Source organism: Camellia sinensis, chromosome 13 (assembly GCF_055761805.1).
Source record: "Camellia sinensis isolate YWXY chromosome 13, ASM5576180v1, whole genome shotgun sequence".
NCBI lineage: Eukaryota > Viridiplantae > Streptophyta > Magnoliopsida > Ericales > Theaceae > Camellia > Camellia sinensis.
Genome location: NC_138973.1, coordinates 90,906,608 through 90,923,978, shown reverse-complemented (window position 1 = coordinate 90,923,978; position 17,371 = coordinate 90,906,608). Strand labels below are relative to the sequence as shown.

General features: G+C 38.1%; 1 protein-coding gene across 1 annotated transcript; it reads right to left on the bottom strand.

Moving 5' to 3' along the window:
* Positions 1-8,532: 8,532 nt before the first annotated feature.
* On the bottom strand, positions 8,533-9,710 carry LOC145805547 (uncharacterized). The gene is made up of 3 exons (XM_082900707.1): positions 9,285-9,710; positions 8,784-8,918; positions 8,533-8,709 (listed from the first exon to the last, which is right to left on the bottom strand). Exons 1-3 carry the CDS (start codon positions 9,708-9,710, stop codon positions 8,533-8,535), a joined length of 738 nt encoding a protein of 245 aa, XP_082756833.1.
* Positions 9,711-17,371: the final 7,661 nt, after the last annotated feature.

Genomic DNA, 17,371 nt, shown 5'->3' with positions numbered 1-17,371 from the left:
TAGAAAGTAAGAGAGAGAGAGAGAGAGTATGTAAAAAGTGAATTTAAAATGCCCAGCTGCCAACTGATATACGACATTCCCGCTCGAGCGGAGAACACAACGCTCGAGCGTCAAGAACAAAAACTAGGTCCGCTCGAGCGCAATAAAGCCTGCTCGAGCGCCAAGACACAAGAATAAAGTACATCCGCTCGAGCACGAAAACTAGTCCGCTCGAGCGTGGATTTCCCCCTCTCAGAACTTACACCCAAAGGTACTACCCGCTCGAGCGCCAGAGTACCCGCTCGAGCACCACCGCTCGAGCGCAAAGAAACTCGCTCGAGCGTGAAAAACATGCTTGCAGAAGTTCTGCAGAGCACCAAAATACTGGGAGCGTGCAATCTCCGCTCGAGCGCAAGAAGACCCGCTCGAGCGGACCTCCTAAAAACTGGACAACAAAAAATTGAAACCAAAGCCCAACCAACCTGTAACAACTCTGCCCAATACATCCTAAAACTCAATCAAGCGGAATTAAAGGATGACAACAAGGTATACCACCACCAACATCACGGAACTGAGTCCGGAATACAACAGAACAGTAAAGGGACAACCGGGATCGCTATACAAAAGATGTATGTTATTTGACAAAAGGTGTAAGTTTTGTTTTCAAAATGGTGTAACTTCGAATAAAAGGTGTAAATTTTTGTAATAAAATTATTTTACAAAAGGGGTAACTTTTTCGAAAAGGTGTAAGTATTTCAACAAAAATGTGTAAATGTTCAGAAAATATGTAAATTTCCAAAATAAATTATTTCACAAAAAGTGTAACCTTCTAGAAATAGTGTAAGTGTTTTCACAAAAGATGAAATTAACTTCACAAAAGGTGTAAGTTGCTAAAATCTAATCAAACTATATTTGCGTTGTTCATGGCAATGTGTGAGATAAGGGGCGTTTAGGAGGGCATCGAATAGCTAGTCCGAGTCCAAATCCAACCAAATATGTCGATGTAAAAGAGAACCTATTTTTAATATAGAGGAAGGGAGGGAGAGAGACAGATCGATATCGACAGACAGAGACCGAGATAGACATGGTTCGACAGAGAGAGACAGACCGAGATCAACACAGACAAACCAAGGTCGATAGAGAGACACCAAGATCGATACAAACAGAGATCGGCAAAGAGAGAGAGAGAGAACGATATCGATAGAGAAGAGCCCAAGATCGACAAAGAGAGACCAAGATCGATGGAGACAGAAAAAACCTTTGATTTGCACCAGCGGCGGTGGCGGTGGCAATGTCAGACGGCGGTGGGCAACGGTGGCCCACGACGGTTGGGTCGTCAGCGGGGGTGAGGATTGGTGTAATTGTCAAGAATTGGTTCACTGTTCTATGTACGTGTGAGAGACAATAGACAAAGGGGCAGTGTGAAACAGAGAAGAAGGAGGGCCGGTGGTGATAAAATTTTCAACGTGTACCGACTAAACTATTATTCATCGATAAAATTTAGACCTTCTTTGGGAGCTTATATCTTTTGTAAAAACGAAACTTACACCTTATGTGAATATTTTTTTTCACAAAGTTTACAACTATTCCTAAATTTTACACATTTTCTAAAAATTTACACCTTTTCATGGAAATATTTACAACTTTTTTGAAAATTACACATTTTGTGAAATAATTTTTTTTGAAAAATTTACACATATTATTTGAACTTACACCTTTAGTGAAAACAAAACTTACATCTTCTCTGAAATTATTTACACCTTTTTCGGAAAAACATACACCATATTTGAAAAGTTATACCTTCTGTCAAATAACTTATTTTATAAAATTTACACCTTTTTGGAAAAAGTAGAACGAAAGGTGTAAGTTCTATGCAAAAGGTGTAAATATGATCAGAAAAAAAAAAAAATTCGAGAAAGGTGTAACATTTGACGAAAGGTGTAAGTATTTCCACCATAAGGTGTAGACTTTCAGAAAAGGTGAAAATATTTATAAAACATGTAAACTTTATGAAAACATATATTCCATAGAAGGTGTAAATTTTTTCACAAAAGATGTACGCTATTGACAAAAGGCGTAAGTTTGTTTTTCATAAAAGATGTAAGTTCCCATAAAAGCTGTAAATTTAATGAAAGATTTTTTCTCACAGAAGGTGTAACTTTTTAGAAAAGGTCTAAGTATTTCCACCAAATAGTATAAACTTTCATAAAATGTATAAGTTTTTAACAAACTTTATCAAAACATATTTTTCGTAAAACGTGTAAATTTTCAAAAAATGTATAATTTTCTTCACCAAAGATGTAACTTATGTCAGAAAAGGTGTAAATTTTGTTTTTAGAAGAGGTGTAACTTCTATTAAAAGATGTAAATTTTTTAAAAATTTTTGTTTCACAAAATGAGTAACTTTTCAGAACAGGTGTAAGTTTTTAAAAAAAGGTATAAACTTGATGAAAACATATTTTCCATTGAATGTGTAAATTTAAAAAAAAAAATGTGTAAATTTTATGGAAAAAGTTCTTTCACAAAAGGAGTAACTATTCAGAAAAGGTGTAACAAAAGATATAAATTTTATGCAAATATTTTTTCCATGAAATGTGTAAATTTTCAAAAAAAAAACTTGTAGTTGGTTTCACAAAAGATGTAAGTTATGTCACAAATGGTGTAAGTTTCGTTTTCAGAAAAGGTGTATGTTCCCATTAAAGGTGTAAATTTTATGGAAAATATAATTTCACAAAAGGTGTAACTTTAAGTATTTCCCCCAAAGGTGTAAACGTTCAACAAAATGTGTAAACTTTATGCAAACATATTTTCCATAAAATGTGTAAACATTTTTAGAAAAGATGTAAGTTATGTCACAAAAGGTGTAACTTTTAATAAAATGTGTAAATTTTTTGAAAAAAATTGTTTCACAATCAGAGTAACCTTTCAGAAAAGGTGTAAATATTTCCAATAAAAGATGTAAACTTTCAGAAAATGTGTAAACTTTCAGCAAAGGTGTAAATTCTTGACAAAAGGTGTAAACTTTATGAAAACATATTCTCCATCGAATGTGTAACTTTTCATAAAGCGTGTAAATGTTTGCACAAAACATGTAAGTTATGTGACAAAAGGCGTTAGTTTTGTTTTCAGAAAAGGTGTAAGTTCCAATAAAATGTGTAAATTTTATGGAAAAAATAATTTCACAAAAGGAATAACTTTTCAAAAAACGTGTAAGTATTTCCCCCAATGGTGTAAACTTTCAGCAAAGGTGTATGTTTTTAACAAAAGGTGTAAAATTTATTCAAATATATTTTCCATAAGAGGTGTAAATATTTTTACAACAGATGTAAGTAATGTCACAAAAGGTGTAAGTTCTAATAAAAGGTGTAAATTTTCTGAAAAAAAATTGTTCACAAACGAAGTAACTTCTCAGAAAATGTGTAATTATTTCCACTAAAAGGTGTAAATTTTTAACAAAATGTGTAAACTTTATGAAAACATATTTTTCATAGAAGGTGTAAATTTTTTCACACAAGATGTAAGTTATTTGACAAAAAGTGTAAGTTCTGTTCTCAGAAAAGGTGTAACTTCCAATAAAATGTGTAAATTTTTTAAATAAAATTGTTTACAAAAGTAGCAACTTTTCACAAAAGGTGTAAGTATTTCAACAAAAAGATGTAAATTTTACAAAATAAATTATTTCACAAATGTGTAACCTTCCACAAATAGTGTAAGTGTTTTCACAAGAGATGTAAGTAACTTCGCAAAAGGTGTAAGTTCCGTTTTTTCACAAAACGTGTAAGTTCCTAAAATCCAATCAAACTATATTTGTCTTGTTCAAATAATGGCAATGTGAGAGAGAAGCGGCGTTTCAGAGGGCTTCGTCTTTCTCTCAGTAGAAGTCCGTTTCATAGAAGACGCGTTTGGGAGGGCTTGGAATAGCGACTCCAAGTCCAAATCCAACCAAGTATGTCAATGTAAAAGAGAACCATTTTTAATATAGAGGAAGGAACAGAGAGAGAGAGAGAGAGAGAGAGAGAGAGAGAGAGACAGACAGACAGACAGACAGACCGAGATCGACAGATAGAGAGAACGAGATAAACAGTGATCGACAGAGAGGGACCGAGATCGACAAAGATCGACAAAGAAGAGACCGAGATCGACACAGACAGACCAAGATCGCTAGTGACAAACTGAGATAAACGTGGATCAACAGAGAAAGACCGGCATCGACAAAGAAGAGGCCAAGATCAATACAAAGAGAGAGAGAAAAAAAAAAAAACCTTTGATTTGCGGCAGCGGCAATGGCGGTGGCCGTAGAGGTCGCCGTGGCGGTGGCGATGTCAGACGGCGATGAGCACCGGAGGCCACCGACGCTTGGGTGGTCAGCGGGGGTCAGGATTGGTGGTGACTATTCTGTGTGCGTGTGAGAGAGAACAGAGAAAGTGTTGGTGGAAAACAGAGAAGAGGGGGGCCGATGGTAATATAATTTTCAACCTTTAGCGACTAAATTGTTATTTGTCGATAAAATTTACACTAAACTAAATTTTACACCCTTTTTCTGAAACGTTACACCTTTTCTGAAAAATTTCTAAACTTTTACCTTTTCGTCAAAATGCTTACACCATTTTCTAAAAGTTTACAACCATGTCTGAAAGTTTATACCTTCTCGTCAAAACACTTACACCTTTTTCTGAAAGTTTATACCTTTTCGTCAAAACACTTACACCATTTTGTGAAAGTTTACACCCATTTCTAAAAATATTTTAACATTTTACATCTTTTAGGACATTTTATGAAATTATTAATATATTATATTATTTAATTAATTTACCTGCAAAGTGACCCGTTTAGCAGGTCACCAAAGTGTGAACTTTCAAAAAATGTCATATAACCCAATACATAAAAGGTGTAAATGTATAATAGAAAGGGTGTAAATGCCTTGCATACCATATGCAAGGCACACTTAAGAAAAGTCCTAAAACTAAATGTATTAAGTAAAAATTCATTAGGCTCGTTTGATATTACTTAAAATTTTAAGTATCTCTTAAAATGTAGGTTAAAATTAAGAAAATTTTAAGTGATAGGAAACCTACTTAATTCTAATTGAATATATAAAATACTTAAGCAAATGTATTGATATACATAATTATAACATTACCACTGTTGTCATCACTACTGTCACTGTCACCACCACTACTACTACTACTCATGTACCATCACGACAATCACTATCTCGTTACCTCCGCTACCATTATTGGCACCGCTGCTAACATTACAATATAAATATTGAAAGTTATAAATAAAATATAATAAATTTTAAATTTAATCTTATACATATATCAAATGATCTATTTTTAAATACACGAGTTGTTTGTTAGTCTGATAATAGTAATTAGGGAAACAAAAAGACAAACAACTCGTGTATTTAAAAATATTACAGAACAAAGACTTTTCATAAGGAGAAAAGTCTCATAATGAAAATTGTCATTAATCTCATACTATTTTGACTATTTATAAAAATAAATAAAAATTAAGACAAACTTCATTTTACTCCTGTGATTTGAATTATGTGCAGTTTACTTCTTAACATTTAAAAATAATCACATAATTTCTGCATGATTTATAGATTAAAATGCATCGTTAATTTTTCTATCAAAGATGATAGAATGTGAGAACCACATGCCTCTGGAAAGAGTAGCTCAATTTTAAAGACGAAAATATCCTCTTTATATTTTCAAATTTACAAAAAAATGCCATTTCTTCCATTTTTCTATTATTTCGCTCTCTACACCTTTCCTCCTCAACCATTAGTACATTCTTTTTTTTCTTTTTTCTTTTTTGAACGCATAAAAGAGGCTTACAAAGAAGGGTTTAAAACCCTCAATAAGGCCCTAGGGGGATTAGACACCCAATGGCAAGGAAGGTGGCCACAAAATGCCTCCTCCGCAACCCAATGAGCTGCCCCATTAGCAGACCTAGGACTCCACTTGAACAAGAAATGACAATCACCAGCTAAGACTCTAATGTTTGCAATAATATAGGCACACTCCCATGGAGGCTCATCCTCACACACATAATAGAATCAGAGACTTGTTATCTCCGATTATCTCCACATTAGAAAAATTGCGAGCTTTGGCCGTAAGGCATGCTCGTCTAATTGCCATTGCTTCCCCTTGCATAACCGAGCTGATAGCAACTAGCTGGATAGCCCCATCAACCAACAGACCCTGATGATCCCGAAACAGGACAACAATATAGGCCTTGGAAGCCCCATCTTTAAATGCCACATCACAATTTGCTTTGAGCCACCCTTGGGGAGGAGGAGATCATACAGAAGGAGGGACACCCACTGTAGCAGCACTGTTCGCCCCAGAGGTGGATGCATTTACGAGAGTCTCAAACTCCCTACGAGCTCTGTCAGCAAGATAGATGGTTTCCAACGGGTCCACCGGAGTGTGATTGAAAATCCACGCATTCCTAGACTTCCAAACATGCCAAGCCAACCAAAGAAGTTTGCAGAAGTACGATACACGGTCCTTGCCATTCGAAAAGGCTAGGTACACTTCACATGCCCGTTTCAAAAGAGAATCAATTTCATCCCAAAAAGTCAAAAATAACTCATTACCAAACAAAACCGCTTTCGCCCAACTACAACCACATAACAAATGTTCAGTGGACTCACGGCACCCCAAGCACACTGGGTACATAGCTTCAGTTGAACATTTACGGCGATGGAGGTTTTGACGAGTGGCTAGAAGGTTGTTGCAACTTCTCAACCAAAAGTGTTTCAGCTTTGGAGGCACCGGAAGGGCCCAAATCATTTTCCAAAATTACTGTGGAACTTGGAATGATGAAGGAGTTGAGGCCAAGGCTGGTTGGTTGTCCAGTTCTACTCGGAAGCCCGACTTGACGGAATACATACCCTTCGAATCATGGTGCCAAATTATAGAGTCCTCGGCATTCATGGTAGAGATAGGAATAACCTGAATGTTAGCCACCTCCTCTTGTGAGACGAAACTTTTAAGAAGATTCTCATCCCATGATTTAGTCACCGGGTGGATCACATCTTCAACTTTTGAAATACCACACTCGGCTGGTTGACGGAAGCGGATTCTGAAATCCTTCGAAGAATAAACCCATTTGTCCTCCCAAAAATTAGTGGAAGCCCCATTACCAACTTGCCATTGAGTGCCTAGACGCAGAATTTCTTTTTTCCAAGAAAGCTTGCCTAGGCCCAAGAAGCCCTTGAGCCTTTGGCCGCATACATGAAGTTGGATCTTGGGTAATAAATCCCTCTCATCAATCTGGCACAGAAAGAATGTGAATGTGGGTTTTTGAGTAACCGCCACCCTTGCCGAGCTAGTAAAGCTTTGTTAAAAGCTCTCATATTCGGAAAACCCATGCCCCCGTGAGGTTTGGATTTGGCCATTTGACCCAAAGAAGCCCGCCCAGTGAATTCCTTTACTCTCGGGATCCCCTTTCTACCAAAAATTACTCACCAAAGAATTCATAGAGGCGCAAAGGTTTTTTGGAAAAAGAAAACACACCATTATATACGAAGAAATAGCTTGCGCCACTACTTTAATCAAAGTTTCCCTACCCGCATGAGAAAGAAGCTTCACCTTCCACCCTTGAAGTTTATCCATCATTCTATCCACCAAGAAGTGATACATCTCCGTTTTCGATCGACCGCCGTACGTGGGAAAACCCAAATACTTCGACCCTTCCCGAACTGGAGCAATGTTCAACAGATTACAGATGCCTCGTTTCACTGCTGCATTAACCGATGGTGAGAACTGAATACTAGATTTGTCGAAATTCACCCGTTAGCCCGATGCCTTACAATATACATTGAGAACCTTAAGAACATTGTGGCATTGACCCATATCAGCTTTTAGGAATAAGAGGGCATCGTCTGCAAAAAAGAGGTAGGAAAGAGTGGGGCACTCCCTTTTTATTTTCAAGCCTTTGGCCCTTAAGCTTCGCACAAGCAGCTTAGAAAAAACCTCTATAACAAGTAGAAAAAGATAAGGGAAGAGCGGATCACCTTGGCAGAGTCCCCGCAAAGGTTTGAAAGAAGTTCTCTTTGCCCCATTAACAACCACAGAGAAAGTGACAGTAGACACACATTCCATTACCCAAGTAATCCACTGCTCATGAAAGCCCATTTTCCGTAACACTATTTCTAGAAAATCCCATTGCACCCTATCATAAGCTTTATTGAAATCCAATTTAATCGCCATATCAGCCCGGTTCCTTTTTTTTTACAACTTAAGAAGGTGGAAAGCTTCATGAGCCATGATGATGTTATCCTGAATAAGTCGGCCAGGAACAAAGGCTGACTGATTTGGAGATATAACCGCCCCAACACGCGCTTCAACCGGTTGGCCAAGATCTTCGTGATAATCTTAAGATTAAAATTGCACAAGCTGATTGGTCGATACTGTGACAGATGTTCAGGAGCTTTGATTTTAGGTATTAGAACCAAATTTGTTTGATTCATTTCCTTAAGCAAGAAACCCCCTTCAAAAAGCTTCAAACTGCCCTACAAATGTCAGGGCCCACCTCATGCTAGAAATGTTGGTAAAAGAAACCAGGATAACCATCAGGGCCGGGGGCTTTAGTTGAGCCCAATTGAAACACCGCAGTTTTGATTTCCGCATCAGAGACAGCAGTAAGGAGTCTATCATTCATTTCCCTGGTTATTACTGGGGACACAACCAAAAGAGCCTCTTCCAAATCCAGCGGCTGTCCGCGGAAAAGAGACCAGAAAATTACCCATGCAAATAGTTATCAATCTCTGCATCTGTTTCCAACCATACCCCATCTTCCATTTTGAGCTTCAGTAGTTGATTCCGCTGGCAGCGTTGATTCAGAGTAGCATGGAAGAAAGCTGAATTCTTACCCCCTAGGATAAGCAATTTACTCGAGATCGTTGATGCAAATACATCTCTTCCCTGGCCAGAAGAAATTCAATGTCCGCTTTAATAGCATGTTGAGCTTGTAAATTTTCTGCTGATAGTGATAAACTCTGGACATGATCGAGTCTAGTCTTCAATTTGATCAACTTATATTTGTATTCCCAAACTCTTTCTTGCTTCAAGCCATAAGGTTGTGACGGTAAGCCTTCAAAGACTTCACCAGCCGAAACATTAGAGACCCCTAAAAGCTTTGTGCCCAAGCTTGCTGAATCACCTCATCACATCTCGGACTGGTAGTCCACATGTTTTCAAATTTGAACTAACGTGGGATTTTCAAAGGGGGAACACAACATTTGATAACTAAAGGGCAGTGATCAGACCCGAAAGACTTTCATGGAAAACCTGATGATAAGGGAATAAGGCACGCCATTCTGCTGCTGCAAATACTTTATCCAACCTCTCCCGAATATTGGCCTCCCCAATCTGATTGTTTGACCATGTGTAAGCATTGCCCTTAAATTCTAAATCCATCAGCGCACAATCAAAAAGCAAAGCTTGAAAACCTTCAATCTGGGATTTATTACAAGTCGCACCTCCTTGTTTTTCCCAAGAGGAGCCCACTGGATTAAAGTCACCCAAGCAGACCCAAGGATAGCGGTTACCGCGCACTTGAACCTTAAGAAACTCCCAGAAGGCATTCCTTTCCTGACGATTGGGAGGGGCGTACATGAACGAAGCAGCCCATTGACTAGAATGGTTTGCACTGCCAATGATACACCGAATACAATGTTTCAATTTAAAAAGAACCTCCAAGCTAATATCATCCATCCACCACAAGCCAAGTCCTCCCAAAGAACCCTCAGGCTCAACATAGCAGTGGTTTGGAAATTGGAGTCGTCTCCTGACCTTTTCCAATTTAGAGGCTTTATTCTTAGTTTCTATTAAGAAGACTACTGAAGGGCGATGGGTTATGACTAACCCTCGGAGGATTTGGGTTGTCAGGGGTCACCCTATCCCCGGAGGGTGTGTTTGATTGGACGGACTGGAAAAGGGGGATTAGAATTCATCGGACTTGAGTCCTAGGACTGTGAATCCCCCGGACTATTTGGTCGGATTGGATATGTATCCTGTGTTTGTTTTTTCATGGGATTAGATGTCTGGATAGGACTATTTTGAGTGAATCCAACGTTTGGTTGGACGGACTGGATAGGATAAATGAACAAAAGACTATTTTACCCTTTTTCAATTGTTTACTAAGTAATAGCAATATTAAACATATCTTTAATATTTTAATTATTTTTAGTAAACATTAAACATACTAATGGTTAAATTTTGTTTAAAGATATTTAAACATACTAATATTGATAAAAAATTTTGACTGGTACAGATTATTTTTATTGAAACAAATAAAAATTTATTGTTGAAATTAAACATACTAATGGTTAAATGTTTAAATTTTTATTTAAACAATTAACATTGAAATTATTTTGATGTACAGATTATGTTTAAACAATTAACAATTAACAATTAAATAAATGTTGATGTACTGATTATGTTTAAACAATTAACAAATGTTGATGTAATTAACAATTAACAAATGTAGATGTAATCAAATGTTGACGTATTAAAACATAATTTAATAGATGTTAAATAAATATACATGTTGATGTACAGATGTTGAAATAATTTAATAAACATGTTGATGTACAAATGTTTAAATGTTTAAATAAAACATAATTTAAATAAATGAAATTATTTATTGTTGAAATTAAACATTTAATTGTTTAAATAAAACATCTATTAAAACATCTATTAAATTTAAATAATGAAATTAAATAAAACATAAACAAAATTCTAAAATAAAACATCAATAAAATATCTATAAAAAATTATTTTAAAAAATTAAATAAATAAAACATTAATAAAAAGTTAAATAAAATTATTTGATTTTTAAATTGAGACATTTAAATTTTATTAAATATAATACATAATTAAATAGTAGAGGGTCAAAATTGTCATTTTCGCATCTAATCCAAACAGTGATTAGTCCCCCCAAAACAATCCCACCCCCCCCCCAGGACAGGATAGTCCCCCATATGGGGGACATGGAGTCCGGCCGGACATGGAGTCCGCCGGACTAAAAAAAATCAAACGACGGATAAGGAGGGAGGCCGGACATGGAGTCCAAACAGTGGATAGTCCCCCCCCCTTATCCCCCAATCAAACACACCCTGACAGTTCCGGCTCAGAATCAGCATGGAGCTTGTGGCTGTTGAGGGCCAGCCACTAGAGCCCAATCATTCCCGTGATCCGAATCCAAAGGAAAAGTACTAGGAACTTGAGAGCAGCAGTTCGCATCTTCATCTTGGGGCCACTGAATTGGGACAGATACAAGGGCTTCCGCCGTATCATTAGCTGCCAAAAGCCCAACAGTCACTTCGTGAAGCTGAGGATTGAGAACTCCTCGCGATCAGGGGCAACTCTAGAAATTTTTGTCAATAGTGTCAATCAAAAACTTAAATACCATATATCTTACAGAAAATTCACATTAATCATTATATCACATATGGAGAAAAAAATCAACAAATTAATTTAAATTCTAAAATTATAAACAAAAATATTTCAATATATTGATACTATTATTTAAGCAAAAAGACATGTTAATACACGAGCTTCTACAATTGACCATGACGAGATTTCATATTTTGAAATCGTTGCATAATAAGCTCATTATCAACACTATCAAATAGTAGATTCAAAAGAGTAAGATTTAAAACTATGGGTTCAAAGTTGTATTTTAGTGGGTTCAATTACTATTTTTTTTCCTAAAATCTAATATTTATATAATAATAATAATAAAAATTCAGCCAGGGGGGGTTCGGGTGACACCCCTGGCCAAGCCTAGGAGTCGCCCCTGCTCGCAATCGATCTTAAGCTCGCGATCGACCTTTCTTAAGAGCTCTGGAGACACTTCCATGGCGACCATGAAGGCCCTTACCTCATGAAGATGAGGATGACTGAGCCCTAATGGTTGCAGCATCAGGCCCTTTCAAGAGTTTAAGAGGGCGAGAGGACTTCATTGGGTCAACCTGGGCCTTTCGTTTAATGAAAAGATCCTGAAAAATTCTGGACATACATTTGTCCACAGTGCTGTTTAGAAGGACCCTCTTTGGTGGGCTCAAACTTCGGCTCATCTCTTCAATCTCAATACCAGAATATGGCCCAACCAACCACAAATCAGACTAGGCTCCTCGAATAGGACTTGAATTCTCATTAGGCTTAGTCATATAATACTGAGGCCCAAGCCCATAGCCGGAAGAGGGAGTATAAGAAATGGGCCTCTCAGCCTCCTTATCCAAACAGGAGATTTGGTCCCCACCGCCATCGGAATCCAGATCCTCGGTGCCCCTTTCCTGCAGCACACCCCTGTAGCCATCCAAAACGACGTCGTTTTGGAGGTTTTTTTTTTTTTTCTTTTTTTTTCTTCTTCTTCTTGCCAAATTTAGAGAGAGAAAACAGAGAGAGAGAGAGTGACAGAAATGGACCCTCACGGCAGCATCAGCAGCAGTAGAGAGGAGGTGGAGTGGCTCCTCATCGCTGAGAAGCTCCTCGCCGGTCCTCCTCATCATCAGCAGCAGCAGAGAGGAGGCAGAGCGGTGGCTCCTCATCGCCGAGAAGCTCCTCGCCGGTCCTTCTCCTCATCATCAGCAGCAGCAGAAGCTCCTCATCGCCGATCCTTCTCAACCCTCAGCGAAATCATCTTTCCTACGCCGACGAAGCCTTCAAACTTGTCTGCGATGCCTGGTCGGTGCCACCGGCCTCAACAATCCAAACCCATCAACAGAAAGAGAGAAGAGAGAGAAAGAAAGAAAGAAGAAGAAGAAAAGAAAAAGAAAAAAACCTCCAAAACGACGTCGTTTTGAAGGGCGGCAGGGGAGGGCGGCCGAGGATCCAGATTGCTGCCACTGCGCATGCCACCCGGTGCACCCACTCCTGAATCAGTGCCCACCTCAGTTGTTCTTTAGGAAATTTCATGATCTCCAGGTACACCCACGTTGTGCTGCACAGTGTTAGGGAAAATATGTACTTCTCCACAAGTAAATCAATCAATAGGAATAAAAACTTAATGTGGAAAAATTAAATCAAAGGCAACACAAGAATTTTACGTGGTTCCTTTAATGTGAGGTACGTCCATGGGATCGAAATCCGATTCCATTATCAACCAAATAAGTTCCAAACGATTACAAACGAGACACTAATGGTCTCACAAAACTACCCTTAGGTGAATTCCAAATAATCACAAATAAACAAGAGGAAAGACCTCACCAAATAGATGAACCAAAATCTTCAGAACCAGAGTTATAGAAGACCTAAAATAACGAACCAAATCAACTTCCACACAAAGCAGCCGAAACGAAGCAGAGAAGCAAACCAAAGGCACCAATCCTTAAATTGACCAAGTCAAATCCAGAGAAAACAATCTAATTGCAACTCACCAAGGCACTGTTGTCCAATAAATCACTTAGTTGTTCCACAAAGCAAATCCCACCAAATTGATTGATACCCCAACCACTCTCACGAAAAAAAAAAAGAATTGCTGCTGCTGCGTTTTTTTTTTCTTGGGAAAAACAATACACATCATATTTTGAATCTAGGGTTTTCTTCTCAAAACCTTAGTTGTTTCCAAATTAGATTGGGTCTCCACAAATTAAATATAATATATAAAAATATATTATACCTAAATCAAACCAAATTAAAACTCTTTTAATAAACCAATTGCGTCCCACACTCCAATAAGGACGTATACCCAACAATTCTCCCCCTACCGACTTAGGTGGAGACATCAACCATACCCGCCAAAGTTCGACACTTCAAATGTTTGTCCCTCGACAAAGTCTTTGTCAACATATCTGAAATACTATCATCTGTGTGAACATTTTCTAGTTGTAATAACTTCGAATCTAACACATCACAAATCCAATGGTATCTCACATCAATGTGTTTCGATCTCGAATGAAAAGTAGAATTTTTACTCAAGTGAATAGCACTTTGACTATCACAATAAAGCACATACTTTTCTTGCTTCAAACCCAACTGTTGCAAAAATTTCTTCAACCATAACTCTTCTTTGCAAGCTTCTGTAATGGCAATAAATTCAACTTCGGTAGTTGAGAGAGCAACACATTTTTGTAATTTAGATTGCCATGCCACAGCTCCCCCTACAAAAGTCATCAAATACCCCGAAGTAGATTTCTTAGAATCAACATCACCGGCCATGTCAGAATCCGTGAACCCATCAAGCATCGGCTTACCATCTCCAAAACACAAACACACCTTCGAAGTCCCTCGAAGATACCTGAGAATCCATTTTACCGCTGCCCAATGTTCTTTACCCGGATTAGAGAGAAACCGACTCACCACACCAACAGCGTGAGCAATATCCGGCATTGTACAAACTATGGCGTACATCAAAGAACCAACTGCTGAAGCATAAGGAACTTTCAACATCTCTTCTTTGTCTTTCTCACTTGTAGGACATTGATTCGAACTAAGTTTGAAGTGACCCGCAAGTGGACAACCAACCGGCTTTGCTTTATTCATGTTGAACCTCTGAAGAACTTTCTCAATGTAGCTTTCTTGAGACAACCAAATCAGTCCCTCTTTGCGATCACGAACAATTTTCATACCAAGTATTTGCTTTGCCGGCCCAAAATCTTTCATAGCAAAGGACTTGCTCAACTCCAACTTCAACTTATTAATCATGGTAGAATCTTGGCCCACAATTAACATGTCATCAACATAAAGTAAGAGAATAATAAATTTGCCATCTGGGAAATTTTTCACAAACACACAATGGTCCAAAGTGGTTTTAGAAAAACCATTATTCATCATAAAAGAGTCAAATTTTTTGTACCACTGCCGCGGGGCTTGCTTGAGACCATACAAACTTTTCTTCAATTTGCAAACAAATTTCTCTTTCCCTTTCTTTACAAAACCTTCCGGTTGCTCCATGTAAATTTCTTCTTCAAGATCACCATGAAGAAATGCGGTCTTCACATCAAGTTGCTCAACTTCAAGGTTCATACTTGCAGCTATGCCAAGTACAACCCGAATAGAAGACATCTTTACAACCGGTGAGAAAATCTCGTCAAAGTCAATACCTTTCTTTTGCCCAAAGCCTTTCACTACAAGACGTGCCTTGTACCTCAGATCCTTGCTATCATTCTTCAATTTGAAAACCCACTTATTTTTTAGAATTTTCCTCCCTTTAGGCAACTTCACTAAATCATAAGTATGATTTTCAAGTAAGGAATTCATCTCCTTTTCCATGGCCTTTTTCCAATCATCTTTCTTTGCATGCTCAATTACTTCTTGGTAGTTCTCAGGCTCCCCTTGATCGGAAATCAACACAAATTCATTGGAAGGATACTTTCTTGAAGGTTGTCGGTCCCTTGTAGATTTCCTCAACTCAAGTTTTGGTGACGGTACTTGAGTTAGATGCTCTTCCTCAATTTCTGGCTCAACTTCATTAGGATTAGCATCATCCTCCACATCTTCAATAGGTGGCTACACATCTCCCTCAGTTTCATCATGAACTGAAGATAAAGGAGATGGATCTATGTCAATGAGATCACTAGTTTTTGGCTCCGGTTGATCACCTTTGCCAAAGTTTTCAATTGTTTGGTCTTCAAGAAACACATCATCACGGCTTCGAATAACTTTCTTGTCGACCGGATCCCACAATCTATACCCGAACTCATCACGCCTATAGCCAAGAAAAATACATTGGCTTGACTTACTATCAAGCTTGGACCTCTCATCCTTTGGAATGTGAACAAAAGCTCGGCAACCAAACACTCTCAAGTGCTCATAAGACACATCTTTGCCAGTCTAAACTCTTTCAGGAACATCACCATTCAAAGGATAGCAAGGAGACAAATTGATCACGTCAACCGCTGTACTCATTGCCTCACCCCCAAAAGGATCTTGGCAATTTAGCTTGTGAAAGCAAACACCTTGCTCTTTCCACAATGGTGCGGTTCATCCTCTCAGCAACGCCATTTTGTTGAGGAGTCTTCTTAATTGTCTTTTGGTGTCGAATACCTTGGCTGCGACAATACTCATCAAATGGGCCAATGTATTCACCACCATTATCTGATCGGATGCACTTCAATTTCTGTCCTGTTTCTCTTTCAACCATGGCCTGAAAATGCTTAAATACTTCTAGAACTTGATCTTTAGTTTTTAGTAGAAAAGCCCAAACTTTCCTTGAATAATCATCAATGAAAGTAACAAAATAAAGTGCACCACTATGTGTTCTAACTTTTAAAGGACCACAAACATCCGAATGAATTAACTCCAACACATTTTCTTTTCTAGAAGCAACATTTTTATGAAAAGAAACTCTATGTTGTTTACCCTCCAAACAATGAACACAAGTTTTAGGATGTGTACCTTTCAAACTGGGTAGAAACTCTTTCTTGAACAAAACTTGAAGCCCCTTTTCACTCATATGGCCAAGCCACTTGTGCCACAATTCGGTAGAAGTATCATCTTGAAGTGCATTGACAATACCTTTACAAATTTTTCCTTACATCGAATAAAGTGTATGAGTCTTCTTGCACTTAGCCACCACCAAAGAACCCTTTGTGAGCTTCCATATTCCATCACCAAATTTGTTGTTGAAACCTTCATCATCTAGCTTCCCAGTAGAGATCAAATTGAGGCGAATGTCGGGAACATGCCTCACATCTTTAAGCAACAACTTACAGCCCAAATTTGTTTCCAAGCAAACATCACCCATACCAATAATCTTGGACAAACCTTCATTACCCATTCGAACAGAACCATAATCTCCTTCGGTGTAGGTAGTGAAGAAATCAACTCGAGAAGTCACATGAAAAGAAGCACCGGAATCAATCACCCAATTGCTCTCTTGGCCTACTGTTGGCTTTTTGGCTTTTCGAAGGGTATTTTTGTAAATGTGAGCGTGCCAGCAAGGATCAATCAGTCCTTACAGAAATTGTGATTGCCAACCAATTATCAGACGATTGTGTTTTAGTTCTTTTCAGCCTCAATGAAGAGGACTTTTACTGGTGGCTTGACTTAGGAGAAATTAAGAGAAATAACAGTAATACGAAGAACAATTGAAGTATTTCATAAAAATGAACACTTACAATGGTCCAAACTCAGCCTCGGAGAGGTTTACAACAGCAATTTACTTGAATCTACTTGAAGCTACTCCTATGAATCGAAGTGCAGTGCGGGTATTTAAAGTGCAGGTATTTAAAGAACAGGTATTTAAAGACTGGAAATGTAAAAGACTGGAAAAGAAAATATATGAAGTAAATGACTGATTTGTATGATCTGAGTCCGTCCTTCTTTCCTGGGGGCTGCCCTGCTATTTATACTCGTCAGTGATGACCTTCGAACTGCACTTCGAACCATCGAACTGCTCCTCCATGATCGCTGATCATGCTTCCTTACAA

What these genes read in the sequence shown, in the direction of transcription:
- LOC145805547 (XM_082900707.1), bottom strand. Translation starts at nt 9,710, where the DNA reads ATGGATGATATTAGCTTGGAGGTTCTTTTTAAATTGAAACATTGTATT. An exon ending in CCTTATTCCCTTATCATCAG is followed by an intron (nt 8,919 to 9,284) that starts GTTTTCCATGAA and finishes TCTTCTGGCCAG; the next exon opens with GGAAGAGATGTATTTGCATC. An exon ending in AGCTCAAAATGGAAGATGGG is followed by an intron (nt 8,710 to 8,783) that starts GTATGGTTGGAA and finishes TTCCGCGGACAG; the next exon opens with CCGCTGGATTTGGAAGAGGC.